This window comes from Etheostoma spectabile, chromosome 16, assembly GCF_008692095.1.
Source record: "Etheostoma spectabile isolate EspeVRDwgs_2016 chromosome 16, UIUC_Espe_1.0, whole genome shotgun sequence".
Taxonomy (NCBI): domain Eukaryota; kingdom Metazoa; phylum Chordata; class Actinopteri; order Perciformes; family Percidae; genus Etheostoma; species Etheostoma spectabile.
Window position 1 is genome coordinate 12299985 of NC_045748.1, and position 19291 is coordinate 12319275.

The window sequence follows — 19291 nt, forward strand, 5'->3', positions numbered from 1 at the left end:
AGGTGATGAATGCATACTTGAGAGGTAACCACAGGGGGTGGTACCCCCTGGCCTTTGGGATGTCAGCATAATGGAGTAAAACTTTGGGACCTTATTGAGCTCCAGGGAGACCCCATTCACTCCGGACGGCAGCCCAGCCTCAAGCCATTATATTAGTCTAAAATGTTTTGTTCTTTCTGCAGCCTTCAACAGAACAGTTAGCACAAAATAATGAACCCCTCTTTATCGATAGACTTCCCAATTTTCTTTTTACCATTTTTACTCATATACTGAAGAACAACATTGAACATTTAAAGAGTAAATGAGAAACCTCAAAAACAGAAGTTTGTGACACATAGGTTACATTTCAAATATTCTCCATTAGGTGGAAACACATTGGAAACAGCAATTTCTCTCTCTTTTTTTAAGATTATTTTCCTGGGGCATTTTTTCTCCTTCATTAGTTACAGTGGATAGACAGGAAAGGTGGGAGAGAGATGGGGGATGACATGCGGCAAAGGGGCGCCCGCAGGTCGGACTCAAACCTGGGCCGCTGCTAAGGACTCGGCCTACATGGGGCGCACGCTCTTACTGGGTGAGCTAGAGGTCGCCCCAACATGTGCAATCTCAATTCAATCAATTCTAACTAGAAGACTTTGTGAGTAGAAACATCTTCATAGCCGAATGCAAGACTTACATCTTGTGTTAAACATGTCCACCTTGATGACGTTAAAAACACGTTTCCATTTTTGGATTGTTTGTTTTGTATTGTACATACTTTTCAAAACTCAAACTGGTTCAGAGAAGAAAAAAAAAACGTGGCAAACCGAGAACATGCAGTTTACTTCACAAAAACCTTCACTGCTTGTTGCTCGCAGGCTAGAAATGATCAAAATGCCAAAACCATTGTTGCCTCATCTCATAAACATATAGTCCTCGCTTTCAATGAAGAAGAGGTAAGGGATATTTTTTTAACAAAAGCCCTTAGAAGGGTGTGAAAGGAGCCCCTTTGCACTCCTAAACGCCTGGACACAGTTGGGGGCGCCCCCTCCCCACTTCCCTGGGTCACTAAAGGCATTGAAGTTTTAGAGGGCTGCTACGGCAGATTACTCCACACAGCTGTCCCCGCACCGTGGAAATGAAGTTATGCCCCTTGTCAGCTATGTTTTGTGTGTGTGCCCCCCACCCCTACACCCCCACACCCTCGTCCTGTTCTTCCCTCACTCCGTGAAAACATAGCACCACTGCTCTTTGGCTACATAAGGGAATCAGGGGAGGCAACAAAAGGACAGGTCCTACGCAGCCATGGCACGGTAGAGGAAACTGATTGGTTGGCTAAATATTCTCTCGTTGCATCATTATTCAGATAGGCTAGAAATCCCTGACATTCAACCCAGCACAGCCCCTCTCTCCCATAGCATTCCCCTCCCCCATTAACCTTCAATCATAAATCAACCCCTCCTCCACCTTTCCCACCTCTAAAAAGCTCAGGGTACTGCCTTCCTCAAGTCCACCCCCCAACCTCCAATTATTTTGGGTCACTGGGATTTTCTTCCCCACTACACTTTTGCTTTTGCTAAGATTGTTTACTTTGGTCAAAACTGAACTTGTGGCAACATGATAAAACGTTCAAAATGAGAGCATGACACACTCCTTTCAGAAGATAAAAGTTGGATTAACAAGAAATAAAACTCACCCTTGCTGAATTCAATATATTCAGAAGTTTCACTGCTACAGCCAAACTTGTTCTGGGACCAGTAGCTTATGATGGCTAATGTTTGCTTATATTGCGGTGTTACTGATAGATTATATTCATCGCCAATCACAGATAGGACATTTCAATGGTTCCTTTGGACAGTGGCGGGGAATTTGGTATCTCTTTCGGCCCAGTGGCCTCTGTTCTGTAAAGGATAATATAGCCTTGCTTCTAGACATTGAGCATTAAAGTGTACCACAGTCACCAAATATACTGTATATGGGATAGTGTTTGTTTTTCTTTTACAGCTGGGAGATTTTTGTGAGGTATAATTTGTAAAAAAAAAAAAAAAAATAAGATTATTTTCATTATCAAATAGTTGATCAATTATTTTTATTAGTAGACTAATCATTTAATCTATAAACTATTAAAAGAAATAAAGAACATTGCTTATGACAAGTTAGATTAGAATAAGGGGATGTCTTCAAATTGTTTTGCTTGAACAGTCACAAACCCATTAGTATCCCTTTTAAATGATGTAAAACCGAGGAAATCAGAAAGATCCTCACATTTGAGAGGCTGGGAGCCGCAAATGTTTCGTATTTTTTCCTAAATTAATAATTCTAACGAATAATAATCAAACCTGCCAACCGACTAATCGACTTATTGGTTCAGCATCTTGTTTGAGCACATACACCCAAAGATAACATATGTCAAAACGCCTTCAATATCCATTTGATTACTAATCTGCTACATGCATGAAAGTCAACTGTGTGTCTCTAGTCTCTGACTAAGATGCCTCACTCACTCAGCCTACTGGTTCAAAGAAGGATGAGAGTTGCTGTTTTATCTTCAGTTGAGCTAACCATCTCAGTATATTGGATCCATTTCCAATAAATGCTTACTTGTAAGATATGCAGAAAAGCAAACTATCACTTCCGAAACTTAAGTATTACCCGCTTTCTGTTTTTATCTCGCATACATTGGACGTGAGAACAAATTAATTAAAAGGCAGGTCTCATGTTTCTAAGATTGGCAGTTTCGAAATAGGCTCAACAGGAAAAGTCTGTCTGGCAATTGAGTAGTTTTAAAACTGTTTTGCAAAGTTCCACTGTGATTGTTAAGAGGGAGTTACTGCATTGCCAGTGCACTTACAGTACCTGTCTGAAGAACAGTGTCTGACATTAACTGGTTTGCTAAATATGCCCAAATAATTTCACCTTTCAAAGCTTCTCTTGTAATTTAGATGTTCATTCAGTGTTGTAGTATCATGACATATCGGTACATAATGAGTACTATACACATTATGCCATTGGCCAATAAAGAGAATATATTGTCAAATACATCTAGGCAAAGCGAGGCTGCCTGTTTGCCTTTGCTTAGTGTAACCGAGAGGAAGAAGGGTTCGGGGCGGGGCAGAGGGGAGGCTGGCCAAGCAACAGTTTGAGTTATGATGAGGCAATTTTAATGATGTTCTGGTCCCTGCACCAAAAGCCCCAGTTGACTCTTTTCTCTTTCGGCACGGAGAAGAAAACATTCCTATTTCATTCTGGTGCCAAAAGTTAATTGAAAACATTTCAGGGCAAAGTACGGTCCGGGGCCCCCATATGATTCTCCCTTCATTATCCTCAACAATGATAAAAAGGCATTACAATTATTAATGGTTGGAGCAGAGGCCTTCGCTCTTAAAGTGACAGTGACAGGCTTTTGCTTCTCATAACAAAGGCCCAGAAATGCCTTCCCCACATCACTTTGTTGGCATTTTTTTTCTGCCATTGTAGAATTTATTATTTTCTTTTTAACACAGTTTAAAGCTAATGTTTTTCAGAGTAAAGTCATACATAATGAAGAGTTCCAAACTATGATGCAGATCCTCAAAGCTTCAGAGAGAAGTTAGAGAAGACCACATCTAATTATAAGAGAACTAACTTTTGAACAAATGGACGTATCAGCAGGAGTTAGACTGAGCAATAAAGCTGAACTTTCTCACATAACTCCTCTGTCTTCCTCTGGGATAGCTGTCTCCTCATGCTCCCCCACTCCCTGAAAGGGGTGACAGAGGGAAAGAGTGAATGAAGTGCCCCATGCATTGTGCTGCAGCGCCATTGTGTATTTTGCATCTCCATAATAGAGGTGCCACTCGACTTCTCTTCCAATCAATGGGCTGGAGGGCCCATCTCTTCTCCTCGAAAAGCAACATGGCTGCTGTCAATGGTTTCAAGACCCATTATCACAGGTGAAGGAGGGGACACTGGCTTTTTTTAAGTATAGAGAGCTGACTGACTCATAACATCAGTCAGAGGCATGTAAACAGACACATGTGCCCTGCACCATACCTGCTATCACTCATTAAAAACTGCATTATAAACAGAAAATAGGAATTCTAAAATCTGATTGTCTGTGACAAGGGTCTTAAAAAAAAAAATCCAATAAACTGAAAGCACATTTGTGATGTAAAAAAAGTTTTTCTGCAACCGCTGTCAAGAAATGTTCTGCATGTTGGAACAGATTGAAAATAATTATGGTGAATTATGGTGAATATACTGCACTTTCAAACTGTTGTTGACCTGTAGAGCAAAAAAGTCATTTGCAGTGGATTTACAAAGAAATCTGTTAAGGCCTAAACCCTATTATGAGTATACTGACACTCATTACTACATCTAGTAAAGAGTCAACACCAACCCCTATGGCTGAGGAGGAACCGTTTGGCTTAGGCCTCTAAGTGCAAAAGTGTTGCCTGTACTTTTAATGATCCCTGGTAAATAATTATGGGAAATACCTTCAAAAAAAGCAAAAGTAGTAATCATGGCTAAAAGATCATATTTTGACTTTTTCAAATTTTTTCTCTAAGCCTATAATTAATGTGATGTATTTAAATTGACCCAACATTGCTTTGCATTCCTTTAATAAAAACATGAAGCCCAACACTTAAAAATAAATCAAAAAAGACTCAATATTAACAGTTAAAGACAGAGCCACAGTTCCAAATGAATAGTTTTAAAACTCTTCTTTATTTTATGTGCATGTACATAGGAGTGTGTTCTTAATGGGCACCTAATATCTCCACTCACCCGAACACAGACATCTTTTTTCCCTCAGTGTGTCTTTGTAAAGACTTCTGACTAATGCACAGGGTGAGGATAAACAAACTGACTCAAACAGCTCCTTGGCTCCATTTGTGCTGCAAATCCCCAAGAGGAGGGGTTTACCTTGTCTGTTTGAACAGTATTCAAGGCTTACCACTTTATACTTTACACAAACATCCATGTTGACAAGGTCAAGTGTATCAGTCGTACAGGCTTCTTGTTTCAGATGCATCCTCTGCCCTGGGATCTTAGGCACATTTTAGTGACTTACATCAACTTTGGTTTTTAATGAAGGGGTTGTGGAGAAAGTCTGTGTACAATCTGGTGAAGAAAATTGCTCTGCTATAACAGAACGTCTCTGATATGGTCACATCATGCTGGAATAAACCCAGTTTTTAAGACTTTTAGGCACCCTTAGACTAAACATTTTCCCCTGTGGTCGTAACGCAGTGAAAGAGTGGGACTCACCTATTATTACAGTGCAAATCTCTTGTCACTTATAAACAAATATTTGGACAAAAATATGTTTTATACAATATACTGTACAATCTATCTTTAAAAAGCTGACATACAAAATAAGTAGGCTCCCTTCAGCATTATCAGATGACTAAGATTTTGTAACTGAAATATAACCTATGCTATGCTATTGAGTGATTACAAAAAGAATGTGTGTGAACCTGTGCAGATGTGTAGCTGAACGACTAGTGTTGAAATCAAAAGTCCCAAATGTTAGTTTGACGACACAAAAATAGCTATTTTTGCAGACAGATTCTGGATTTTTTTTTGATTCACAAAGAGCAAAACCACTGACTTTCTAGCAGCCCTCGATGGCAGCAGCTTTTCAGATAAATTTGGTCAAAACCAAAATGGTGGTCAGGACATTTAGGACAGTCTGACAAAGTGGGGAGTCACTTGAGTTTTCCACATATTGATAATCCTCCTGGTCGATGTAATCGTCTTCAGAGTCGTCCTCAGCGTCTGAAAAGCCGCTTCCCGCGAACCTATCACTAGAATCAGAGCAGAAAGTCTTCATGCTGACTTTTACATACTCGCATATGTTCCTCTCCGTGCCGTCACACACACAAGTGTCTAGCTGTTGCGCTTTCGGTATGGAGCGCATGTTGGCGATCACTCTGCGGCACCCGTCAGAGCACCTTTCCCCTCCGAAAAGTTTTCGGCAGTGATATAAATAATCCTTCATGGCAGAGCTACACGGCTGGTCCATCTCGCACTGGCGCCGGGCCTCGGTGCAGCCCACGGTGCTGGTCCGCGGCAGGCACGGTTCGATGGCTTGTTTGGTGCTTCTGCAAACCGGGTCGAGGGCGCAGTCGCAGTCCTCCAGAGCCGGGCCGCTTCTGGTTAGATTGAGCTGAATGAGAGAGGATATGCAGTGGCTGGGGCACTTCTTACGGTCCCCAGTGATGACAGACGCGCAGGCATAAAGGTACTGATCATACGCGTACTGGCACTCCGGCTCCCCGTGGCACTTCAGGATGGCTTTCCAGCAGACCAGCCGACGGCTGTGGTTAGGAGATCCGACACATGCACCGAGGATTAGGATCAACACAATGCACATCAAAACCGCTGTCCGCTCCATTAATATGGCAAGGCTTGCCATTTCCAGGAAGAATGGATCTTAAAATAGTTAGACTTCATATGGGCTTCTGTAGTTCCATCGCGCTGCGTCGAAACAAGGCAAGCCAACTCGATGTTTTCATATCATGTCACAGTTGAGGACTTGACGTCAACGAGGCACCAGGATGACCATAACAAGCCAATCATTTCAAGATCTAAAAAAGTTTCAAAGAAGTGAAAAAAAAGTTCCAGTTTTCGCCAGTCCCAGTCCGGTTTTGGAAGCTTCACGTGCGTAGCCTACGTTCAGCACCCACACAGGCGTGTACGTGTTTGGACTCCCCTTCCAAACTCTTCCCAAGTAGCCTGCCCTACCGCGATATATCCGTGTTCCTAAAGTCACTCATCCGCTTTCAGGTCCAGCCCGCATCCTCTGGAGCTGCAGCAGCTTTGTGATGAGGGCTGTGGTGATGGGCTGATTAGGTTTCTGCAACGACCCCCTCCGATTGGCCCGATAGACCGTTGGGATCCTGTCGTCACACGCGGGCAGTGACTCAAGCTTCTGTTTTTAAACTAAAAGTAAAAGAAAACTTTCTGCAAAGGGTTCTTTTAAGTATCTTATGATAAAAAACGACTTGCCATTTCAAATGATACAGATATTTGCTAACCCATTGTCTTTTATGAGATCACGCATTAGAGTTATGTTCTTTATATCTATGGAGTTATTTCACAGTAATGAAGAAAGCATTCAGACATTTTGCTTAAAAAATATACCATAGTATAGAAATACTCCGCATTTAAAAGTAATATATCTCAAATTTTACTTAAGTAAAAAAACATTATTCTAAGTGTTCAAATGTACCAAAAAAAAAGTAGTTATTATGCAGAATTACTGCATATCATATTATTGAATTATAATTATTGATGCATTCATTTGTACACCACTTTATTGTTGAATCAGAGTACCGTCTTTGACTGACTTTATATTTACTGCCAGTAGCTTGTGGTACCCCCTTGGATCAATAACGTCTCATCTCATTTTATATTATCAATCTGTAGCAAAGTCATTGTTAATTTGAGGTTTCAAACAATGTAGGAGTAGTGTTGAGTAGAACAGTACAATTCCTCTAAATTGTAGTGAAGCAGAAGTATAAAGTAGCAGAAAATAGAAATACTCAAGTAAAGCACTAAAAGCTTTAAGTACAGTACTACTTTCCACCACAGTTTTTCTCTACAATAGTCGAGAGTAGATAGCTGTTCTCCGTAGTCTTTCCATAAATCTCTTACTTTGTGTTGCGCTACTATAAAGTTTGGATTTCCCATGATATATAGTTCAACTACTGTGGTCTCATTCTTGAAGAATTGCTCACCCCTGCATTGAGACCCATATGTAATGAGGCACAGCTTCTTTGAAAAACACTGGGATTGTGTTGCTTCCCCGCAAAGAGAGGCGACAGCTGTTATAACACATGCAGAGCTCCTGTCTTACACTTTCCACCATGAAACATAACAAGCCTTGATTGCGTGGCTATGATACAGGTACACGTGAACGCTGCACAGACACATTTGCACACACACCAATAAAGACATGACAGCTTAGAGGTTTGAGAACTATGGTTTGCTGATATGGAGCTGTGAAAGTACCAGATGCCTTCATATGAGAAAAGTCAAAAATAAATAAATAAAAAAGCCCACATTTGGCTTTTTTACTGCCCATTCTGTGTATGGTTAAGCAGGGGTGTGAAATCCTAACGACCCTGCACTTTACCTTTTGGTAAAGGCATTTCCTATTTCCTAACAATAACACTTAACAAGAAAAAGAGGGTGAAGAGGAATAACAACTTCAGCCACACACCATGTAAATAAACACCTAGCATGAAGCCACTTGGAATGAAAACCGAACGGATCGGTTGGGGCCTTAAGTCCAAAAACAAAACCACTCAGGCTTTTGGATAACTCTGTTCTTCTGACCCCGTCACATCACCACTCCATGCCCACAAAGATCTGGCAGCTCTCAGGGGACCCTCAGACCCCCCGATTCCAATTAGAGAGATTAGAGAGGAGTCAAGACAAGTGCAGAAGAGTTTCTTAGCCAAACAACCCAAAACTCCCCCCTTCCACCTCCTCCAGTTGGCATACCAGAGCAACAGGATGACTGCAGACTCAATTTAGAGCAACATCAAAGTGGAGGTTAGAGAAAGCCCAAATGGTAAATTGCTCAAGGGTCTACATCGACTACAAAGGGCCTGACATCAGCCCAGATTGCTAAGGCCAAAAACGTCTCTTAACAGGGATAGATATAGGTGCTGTGTCACTGCTGAGGATGTGACTACTCAGCATGTTTTTAACTTGTGAGCAAGGTTTGGGTACCTCTAACGTTTGCCCTTTGTAGAGTCACACACTCTGATGCACAAGGCCTGTACAAAGCTTTCTTTTCTAACACAAACTAAAGAACACACCCTGACCACAGTTGCATTTCGCTTTTAAGGAGTTCATAATGCATAGCAGAACTAAAATCCCCTCAGTGTTGGATGGCGGCCAGATGAGAACAACGGCCAAATTCAGTCGAGCCAGTGGCTCTGTATGATGGAGTAGGCAGCTGCTCTCCCCCAAACTGTACCTCTTAAATGACACCAATACATCACTCAGATACTTTACTTTTATACCAAACGTCTTAGATTGTTTTGAGGGTAATATGAGGCCAGTGTCGTCCATTTATTTTAAATGAGTACATAGGCATCCTGTACATGCGGTTGTTCATGGCGACTTGAATATAATAGTGTTTCCAGAATTGGAATGCGGTTCCCGAGAGAATATTTGGAAATACTCATGCAGAGACAGACATGCTCTTCAGCTTGTCTCCACTGCTGTCAGAAGTCATTACACACAAGCTGCTATGCCAGAACAATTGACTGAACTTTGTATTCAAGTGCTTCCAAGCCCAGAGAGAAGCAGTGAGAGAGGGAAAACAGAGAGGGGGGGAGGAAACGGAGTCAATGTTAAAAAGCTGCCAAGTGTTTTTCTGCCTGCATTCTTTTATTTTTTTTGAGGCTCAGAAGTCTATCTTAGACATGCTGATATTCTGTCTTCATTCTTTTCATGAGAGGAATTTGTATGCTTTTGGTGAAAACTAGAAAATAATTTGCATGCATAGTCATGACTTGAATATACAGTAAGTGTCATCTTACATCAAGTCAACAACACAGCACTGCAGTATTTTAGTTTTCTGGTTTGGGACCGAACAATTAGACAGGAGGAAAACAAATCACCTGGTTCATTTTTTTTTTTTTTATTGAAATCTATAAATGACTATTGGATGGATTGTCATGACATTTGGTACGGATATCCACAGTACCCAGAGAATGAATCCCCTGATTTTTTATCCAGGTTCACCAGCAGGTCAAGGCTTCCACTTATCAAGTGAAATATCTCAATATCTTCAAGATGAATTGCTACAAATTCTCATACAGACATTCTTAGTTTCCATACATGGGTAATCCTCTCTCTCCCATCTGTTCTATTGATTGCCATCAAATTTGATTTTCATATACATTACCGGTCAAAAGTTTGGGGTCTCTTAGAAATTTCCATCGCACTCCATTATAGACAGAATACCAGCTGAGATCAGTTGCATTGTGGTTGATCTTTAACCAGGGCAGTAGTTTTCAGATTACATTATATGCTTACATAATTGCAAAAGGGTTCTCCAATGTTTTCTCAGTTAGTTTTTAAAAATGATATCAGATTAGTAAACAGAATGTGCCTTTGGAACATTGGATGAATGGATGCTGATAATGGGCAATGTAGCTGTTACATTAAAGATCAGCCCCCACTCAGATCAGCTGGTATTCTGTCTATAATGAAGTGGAATTGAAATTTTCACGCTGTTATCACACCAGAGATGTTTCAGGATGGTACCACATGTTCTGAGAGTGCATCCCTCTGGAGGAAGCCACGCACCACAGCAGGAAAACGCTTTGACTTTGAACTCACAGAAGAGATCAGAGCCACAAGATCAAACAGGGGTCATCTTTGCTCTAAAGTCCCCAAGAGTAGTCAAAAAAGTTATATTTGCTGAAGCCAAACGTTTGTAATGTGATATGATGCGAGGATGAACACATAGACAATTGATTTCTTGTATTGGTTTCCCATTAGCAAAGCTTCCAGATTCCTTTGGCTTGTTTCAAGGAACAAATTAACATCACAGCAGGGAGCAAAACTGGATAACGTCACAAAAAGATTCATGATCTGGTTGTTATTGTTTCACCTAAGGGTTTTGCAGGAAAGCAGATGGGGCTGTTAAATAGATTGGAACACAGAGTTAAACTCCAGACAGAGAGACACTGGTTCTGCCATCACAAAGGATTGCTATTGACAGTGGGTGTAGTAAATTGATTCCAACTGAAGAAAAATCTGTGTTAAAAGGATTGAATTGAAACTCTCCAGGATTACTAATCCCTGCAGTATAGAGATATGTGACATTGGTCAGGTAATGTAAGATAACAGTGCCATTTATTTTCAAAGAGGGGAAGAAAATAAAGCCACACATTTCCCCACGGGTAATGTACTGTATATATTTACAGATTTGTCTTCACATTTGCAAAACTGAATACACTTGAAAATCTGAACATAGAATTGGAGATTTTCTTTACGCATTTACTTTAGAGTTGTACCCACATCAATTCTGATACCTGTATCGGGAAATGCCTCTGATTCTGCCTAAAATGCACAGATCCAACACTACGTAGTTTAGTCACATATACATGTACATATACAGTATATATATATATATATACATGTACATATACAGTATATATATATATATATATATATATATATATATATATATATATATATATATATATATACACATATATATATATATGCCTTTTGTGTACATAGAAAAAGTCTTAAATCTGTGTTCAGCTCATGAAAAATGGGGGAAATAAAAGAGTTGCGCTTATAATTTAGTTCGGTGTATATATATTTTTTATGCACTGGTCTCAGATCTGTGCACTGTATCGGCCAATACACAATTAGCTGAACATCTCAAATTTACAATTGTGTTTACGCAGACACATAGTCTTCCTGTACACATTCACAAATCTCAGTACACATTTAGAGATTATTTGAAACATTAGAAGTCTGATTACACATACAAGGATTGGGATCCAGTTGCACAACTCTCTACACACATTTGCTACTATAATGGCCTCGTATTTAGCTATTACAGAAGAAAAAGAGACTAAGACAGAGTGTTTTGTTTTTTAGTTTTTGTTCAAAATGTAACCTCTCCTCTCCAAGCCCGGATCACATTTCTCTTCAAGAGAAAAAAAGATCCTCAGAGACAGATATGCCACCAGAACCTCAAAACACAGTATTCATTGTTCACTAGATCAAGGACATCAAGAAACCTGAAAGGAAGAAAGTGACAACCCGGTTAAATAGCTGATTCTTTGTCTCTGAGAAAGAGATCTATTGATTTAAAACCTAAACTCAGGAGGCTCCTTCATCGACTCCTGCAAAGAAGTTTTAATCAGCGCTAATTACATTATGTTTAGTAGCATGAATACAGTTTGATCAGGCCCAATATTTTTTGCTGTAGCACAATTAATAGCGTTGGGGATTTATGAGATGGTCAATGTCTCATGTCTGTAAAATAAAAGGCTCCAGCTAGCAGCCGTTAGCTTAGCACAATGACTGGAAATAGGGGGAAACAGCAAGTCTGGCTCACCAGTCAATATGGTAACAAAAAACACCCCAAAAGGTACCCAAAACACCAGCACTTCATTAACACATTTGTTTTAATATGTACAAAAACTAAAATCGATTTCACAATTTTATGGTAGGTAATATGCCAATCTAATTTTTTTTGGCCCTGAGCAGGGTAGACTCAGTTAATGGTCATGGCCAAGAAACAGTTAAGTTCAATGTTAAAAATACTATTTTTTTTTAATTTTTGTACAGATTAAACAAATTAGATTTGTTTATTAGTGAGCTTTAGTTGTTTCCTTTAAACAGTTTTTGTCTTTGTGCTATGCTAACCTAATTGACTGCTGCCTTCCACCTTATGTTTAATGGAGAAAATTAATGATATCAATCTTCTCAGTTAACTCTCACTCAATCTCCCCAAATGTATTATTCCTTTAACGGCTTTAGTAAAAGAACATAAAGAGGTTATGTTTTCCTAAAAGATATAAGACTTTAGTAAGAGCGAGAAGAAATCATTGTGGGATTATTACTCTGCATGTAGGCACACAGTACAGTCCTATGACAGAGCTGGAGAAGCAGAATCCAATTTTTGCCAGTCTTTCATTTCCATGACACATTCTCTAACTCAGTCTGTCTGGCATCCTGGCAATGCGGGGCACATTTTGAGCTCAATCTTTAAGGCGCAGTTGCTGTTTTCAGGAGACAAAAAATGAGACGTGACCCAGGGTTTACCTGGCAATTTGCCTGAGAAATCACAATGTTTGAGCAGAATTGAAGACACTGCTTGAACAGGATTGGCCATTGGTCCTAGATTATCCTGCCAGCTTTAGGAGTATTCTTATAACTTCAGGGTAGACGCGTGCGGGCTGATTTAGGACATTTTGGTGAACAATTGCTGATGCACTTGACAAAGGCTTATATAATTCCAGCTCAGCGTAAAAGCAGCCCAAGATACATAATAACTGCAGGACTGTATGGGAAGAATGACACGTCCCTCATGCAAAAATATTCAGACATGTACAAGTGCAAACAAATGAGAGCATCCTTTGATTCACTACATTTTCATTAATGTGGATGAAGAGGCCTGTAGTTTGGTGGTTTGATTCCTTCCGTTTATACAAATGGTTATTGTTCCTAAACTTTAATACACGCATATCCTCCAAGCTGAAGACTCAAGGTTTATGAAGAGTCTGGTGGTCAAAGCGCAGATAAGGCTGTCTTCAGTGACAGTAACCACATGCTCTTAATCCAAACACACCACACATTGTAAGGCACAGCAGCATCGGTGGTCTGGTCCATTGTCCCGACGTGACACCAGAGAATAAATCAAGATAATGTTAGTGGACGTTTTTCCCACTTCCATAGACAAATATCACAACATATCATGGCTTCTACTGTATTTGAAACACCATGAATGAAACAAGAAAGAAGATCAAACTTCTTTCAGGATTCAAGAATCATTTAGAGGACACATGCTTGCAAAAGAATATGACTTTGTCCTATTTTGCTTAGACAATAAGCATAAGGCATCAATACGGACATAGAAGTCTCCTCTGCATGAGTAGATGGACATTTAACAAAATCAAAGGTAAACTTAAAAGTAGCAGATACTGGACCAGCTCAGGGCACGGCAAGCATTAATGTTGCCTAGTAACATAACTTTGTACGAAACATTTCAGTCCTTTTCCCTCTAAACTGCAGTCATGTTTTCTCCCATCCAACTTGGATTTAATAGACTCAATTTCTCCAAATTGACCAAAAAGCTTGGGTAGCCAAAGACTCACTCAGATGTCAGTTTGAATTTGAGATTTTGGATGTGGAAATATGAACTGCAGTATTGTGATGTGGATTTACCAAGGAAACTTGGACTGTTACCTCGAAAATAAGAGCATTTGAATGGGGAAGGGGGTGGGCGGGATTGGTAATGCACCAACATTCAGGCACAAATATGGGTCCTTTCTGGACGAAGGTTGAGGCAGTATTTGGATTAGCAGTTAGCTCCAGTCAGGGTGGTCTGGGATACAGAGTTTATGTATAATTTAAACATAGGCCCTCTGAGTGTATACTGTCACTGTGCTGAGAAAAGCCATGCTGATGAGTTAAACAAAGAGGTGGGACAGTAGGTCTAATGTGTATTCTGATGACTGAAGTTATAAAACCTCTTTCAGGTACACAACCTGGCAGACAGGATTGTGTGTTTATAGTGGAAGTCTCTGGCTGGATATAGTTCTTATCTTTGGTTTATAAAGCTACTGTTAAAGCTGGGGACCTTTGTTGCATGTCATTCCCCATCTCTGCCTCGCCTCATTGGCTGTCAACCCGCTACCGTCTGCGATCTAATAAAGAAAGAAAAAGTGCCCCCAAAAAGAGCAAAACTAGATTAAAAATCCACAGCCGTGCTAGATGCTTTGTGAGTCTGTACTTAACGATGCTTTGAGCTTAATGCTAATATCAGCATGCTAATATATCCATTTCACCCTCTTACTTTTGTGTTAACATGCCAATGGTTGATAGTTAGCACTAAATACAAAGTAGCCACAGCTGAGACTGATGGAATGTTGTCGTAAACCAAAATGACACACTGAAACGTGTCGGCAATGTTGTTTTAACAAATTTGCAAAGCTCTAAAGGCATTGTTTGCTTTGATGGTGTGCCACCTTCTCTCTACGTTGATGCTGAGTTGTTGAGATATTTCACTGAAAACAGCAACCTCATCGTGGCACTAGAGGAAAAACTCAGAGGATCATTAAAGTCAGTAGACTGTCTGGATTTATCTTGCAGAGATCTGAGAACGGTTAACCATAGTCCTCTTAAATGGACCCAAGTTTAAAATGACAACACAAAGGAAGGCCAAGACAAAGGATATCTGACCTAAATGAGTGAATTTCCCAGAGAAAATTCATTCAGCAACGGTGCAATACCGAAAGTGGAAGATCGAGGATATAGACCGACTATATTGATCGACTGACCGACAGAGCCACACTGCTAGCATGGCTAAAAAGAACATGTTTGTTATTGCCTGCTTTTATTTCCTACTATGTGTCTTTTATTTAATTTCTGCCTAAACATAAATTGAGGATCTATTGTCTTTGTGATATTTCTTTCCATCCTGCACCAGCTAAACAGAGATGTGCTGTAGAGAGGGGGAGGTTGTTGAGTAAGCGGTCAGCTGCACAGACAAACCACAGACGCAACGCTAAAAAACTCTTCATTCGAGTGTAAAGTAAACCGAGCCTGTCTGCACTTGGGCTGGATATCAGACAGACAAGGAAGGGCTACAACGGAAAACAACAGGTACTGACCTGTCATGGATAGACAGAGAGAAAAGGACAAAACAGTGTTGCAAAGGCCTGACACATTGTTTTATGTTAAATTAAGAATACATCAGTTGGCAGAGGCAGCCATGACAACGTAATTTTGCTAAATATTGTGGTATGCTGCCTACCACTGTTCTTCCAAGCCTCTGTTATATAAATTTAATTTGGCATTGTTCTGCTATTGTCTGAGAAAGATTAATAGTAAAGACAGTGAAGCGGCTAGATGTTACAAGTCACTCAAGGGGGGGGGGGGGGGGGGGGGGGGGGAGAGGAACGGCCTTTTTTTTTTTTTAAGATTACTTTTTCGGAATGTTCATCCTTTATTTTTGACAGGACAGCAGAAGACATGAAAGGGGAGAGAGGGGGAATGAAATGACGCAAAGGACCACAGGTCAGAGTCAAACCCAGGCCGCTGCGTTGAGGAGTAAACCTCTATATATGGGCGCCCGCTCTACCAACTGAGCTACCCGGGCGCCCAGGAAGGAACTGCCTTTCTACTGACACTGCAGCTAAACACATTTAACAATAATCCTTAAAGATATCAACTTAGATTGCCAAACGTATGATGGTTATTCAAATCAAGATGTCATCTCACCTTGTTTCTCATACATGAGCACACACAAACACACACTTACATATACAGCACACACAGTAGCAAGGAAAAAATAAACAGGCTGGGTTTTGCTTTTCCTGCAAAATCTAAATATTGACTCAGTACCCTATAATCATACACAGACTGAACAAAATTGAAATAAACAAGTGTGCTTGTAATGTGTAAGTGTTTGTGTGTCTCATGGACACTGAGGCCCTTGAATGCTGACACTGACAAACGCACACAAAAAGAGGAAGTGGTTCAGTTTCGGCAAATACCAGACAATATGGATTCCATCCAGCACGCTGGAGCTACCCATATTTATTTTGTATTCGCTACATATACAAAGGAGTTGTTTCGAAAGCACTGAGCCTTCTGTCTCTGATCATACATCTGCTATCAATTCACATAATTTAACTTTCGTATGACTCACATCCAATATTCGTGAGGCTTTGGACTGCCAAGACGTAAGTTAAAAAAAGCCAATAAAAATTCCAATATGTTCTCAGGGGAGCTTTTCCCTTCAAAGTCAAGTTTCCAAGTGACATCAGCAGCCATAGATCCACAAAGCTATGTTATTGTTGTGTTGTACCATTATTAAAAGCTCATTACGTGTCCTATTAAACCTTTCAATCAAATGTTATTTTCTTTGCTGGAAGCTACAGTACAACATCAGCAAAAATACAGATTGTGTATGCCGAAATCGAAGGCATTGCTGTCCTACGGACCATAATGACTGCTTTCCTAAATAAACTTGATTGTTTGAATGAGGCTTTGTGTTAGCATACTGTTGAAATCTTTTCGTTTTTCTCAGTGAGTCTTTATGGCTCATTAGTTGAGGGGCAAAGCTGAAACTTTAAGGCCTGTCAGGGTGTGCTGCTGATGCCAGAAATCATCAGCGTCTAACCAGGAAACAAGTTTGTTGGGAGAAATGAAAGTTTTTTTAACAATGTTCTGTCGTTTTTGTTTATGCTTCTACGCCGCATTAGATTAAAAGAATAGTTCAACATTTTGGGACATGTTTATTTGCTTTCTTGGCAAGATGAGAAGTCTGATACTTCTCTTATATTTGTCCATTAGATATGAAGCTGGACCCAGCAGGCGCTTAGCTCAGCATAAAGACTGGAAACAGCTACCCCGGGTCTGTCTACACGTACCAAATACCTTGGTAGTGGTGTGAATGAGCGTAAACATTGGGTTATATACTTCAGCCCAAAGTGTCCTACAGACCACATTATATAGATTAGGCTTCTAAAGCAATTTAAGTGGATGGTTAATGAAATTACACAGTATATTTCAGCCTTTGAAAGAGGATAAATTGTATGTGGCGGATACATAGTGGTAACAAAAAACTAAATTGCAGATTTGGATGGGAATAAAAACTACAGGACTCTTTACAACTCCATGAACAACATGTGCATTGGTTCCTTTGCCTTTATTTAAATAAAAAAAAAAAGAAAATAAGGGGTCAGTCTCTACAAGTAACACAGCAGCAAGATGGAGCAAGCATAGTGTGAGGCAGATTGAATAGGCCCAGTGAGGTTCCAGGTTCTTTTATCAGTGCAGGTGAGGAACTGAGTAGAAAGCACTTAACAATAAATGTTCCGATTGAGCCTCTCAAATGTGCTGTTAGTCCTGCAACAAGACTGGAAAAAAAAACAAAAACAGAAAATGATTTATTATCCCAAACAGTTTGCTCATTTATGCCGATTACATACAGTCTTGTTTAGGGTTGATACATAACAAAGATGAATACCTCATTTCTTATGCTTCTTACAGATGGAAAGATACTCCATCACGTCGTCAGGGGATCCGAGGACAATGGGAACTCGCTCGTGGATGTTGGTGGGCTGGATGTCAAGAACATTCATGGACCCTGTGGTGGCCATGCCTCCTGCCTGCTCCATGATGTAGGCCATGGGGTTGCATTCATACAAAAGCCTCAGCTGCACCGCAGGAAGCAGAAACAGGAATGAGGAGATACAAGACAAACTGAACTGTTCATAATGTTCATAATGAACTGTTCATAATGTTCATACTGTTCACATTATAATATAATAACTTAATACTATTTATCCCAGTACCCTTTGCACTATGTTCCACATTTAAATATTTTTTATTGGAGTCCCTCATCGCACTCATCTCTCTACATTGTTTCTGTTCAGAGTATGAATATATTAGTGTGTCTATATTAGTGTGTATATATTGTTTGTTTGTTTTGAATGTGTAAGCACATTGTGAGCAACTATGCTCCAAAGGAAAATTCCTCGTATGTGTCTTCATACCTGGTCAATAAAGCTGATTCTAATACTGATTCTGACTTATGTGATTGAGTATCTTTACTGCAACTTGACATGCATGTTGATCCCATAATAAAACACTTTTTTGTATATGTATAAGCTCCACTGCTCACCTTGCCCTTCGGACTCTTGACATTAGCAGGATATAAAAAGATCCCTCCGTACACCAAAGTACGATGAACGTCAGCGACCATTGAACCAACATAACGACTGCCATATGGAGCAGAACCATCCTAGAAACACACATTTAATGAAGATTTTTAGAACGCATGTCACTTATATATTCAGAAACCAAAATATTTTGAAGCCAATGCCACATTAGGCCTTGCCAATGGAATAATACATACAAAGCATAAAAAGCAACAGCGATCATTCACTGTACCATTACCTCGGGGTATTTCTTTTTTTGTAGGTACTCCGACACATCTGGATAAAAATGCTGCGCATATCCCTCATTCAAACTGTAGATCTTTCCCTTTTTCTTAATCTTCACATCTCGATCCACCAAGATGAACTCACCAATTGACTGAAAGAGAAATGCAAGGAAATAAGGCAAAACATATCTGTAAAGACACATACAAAACAAAATGAGCAAAAATGAATCATATTTAATATCACACTATTGATCTAATCACATCACACTATCTGTCTATGACAGTGACACCTTGATCTTACAGGGTCAAGCATGAAGCAGTTGACTCCCTGACCAGTGGACAGGACCATCATGGTGGCACTGCCATACAGAGCATAACCAGCTGCCACAAGGTTTCTTCCAGGCTGCAGAGCATCCTCCTCACATGGCTCACCAGCTGTAGTCTATGGAACAACAACAACAGCGAGAGGCAATTTACAAACAGATACGTAGTGAGTGATATATTATACATTTGATTATCATTACTATTGCATTCACGTCTTAACAGCATTTAATGTTATAGCTGGTAGAGGTGAAGGTAATTTGTTGTATAGTTTAGTAGTTTGATCTATAGCAAAACATTTTATCTGATGCATTTATATATATATATATATATATATATATA

General features: G+C 39.9%; 2 protein-coding genes across 2 annotated transcripts in view; both read right to left on the reverse strand.

Annotated features, from left to right (window-relative positions):
• Positions 1-4669: 4669 nt before the first annotated feature.
• On the reverse strand, positions 4670-6816 carry gas1b (growth arrest-specific 1b). The gene has a single exon (XM_032539539.1). The coding sequence runs from the start codon at positions 6377-6379 to the stop codon at positions 5603-5605; it is 777 nt and encodes a 258-aa protein (XP_032395430.1). The 5' UTR covers positions 6380-6816; the 3' UTR covers positions 4670-5602.
• Positions 6817-17402: 10586 nt separating this feature from the next.
• Positions 17403-19291, reverse strand: part of fbp1b (fructose-1,6-bisphosphatase 1b) — a 3426-nt gene continuing 1537 nt past the window's right edge. Inside the window, exons 4-8 of the mRNA XM_032539537.1 lie at positions 18930-19070; positions 18643-18780; positions 18368-18487; positions 17711-17900; positions 17403-17600 (exon numbers count right to left, since the gene is read on the reverse strand). Coding sequence (XP_032395428.1) covers positions 17712-17900; positions 18368-18487; positions 18643-18780; positions 18930-19070 — 588 coding nt within the window. The 3' untranslated portion in view covers positions 17403-17600; position 17711. The remainder of the gene's footprint in view (positions 17601-17710; positions 17901-18367; positions 18488-18642; positions 18781-18929; positions 19071-19291) is intronic.

What these genes read in the sequence shown, in the direction of transcription:
- gas1b (XM_032539539.1), bottom strand. Translation starts at nt 6,379, where the DNA reads ATGGCAAGCCTTGCCATATTAATGGAGCGGACAGCGGTTTTGATGTGC.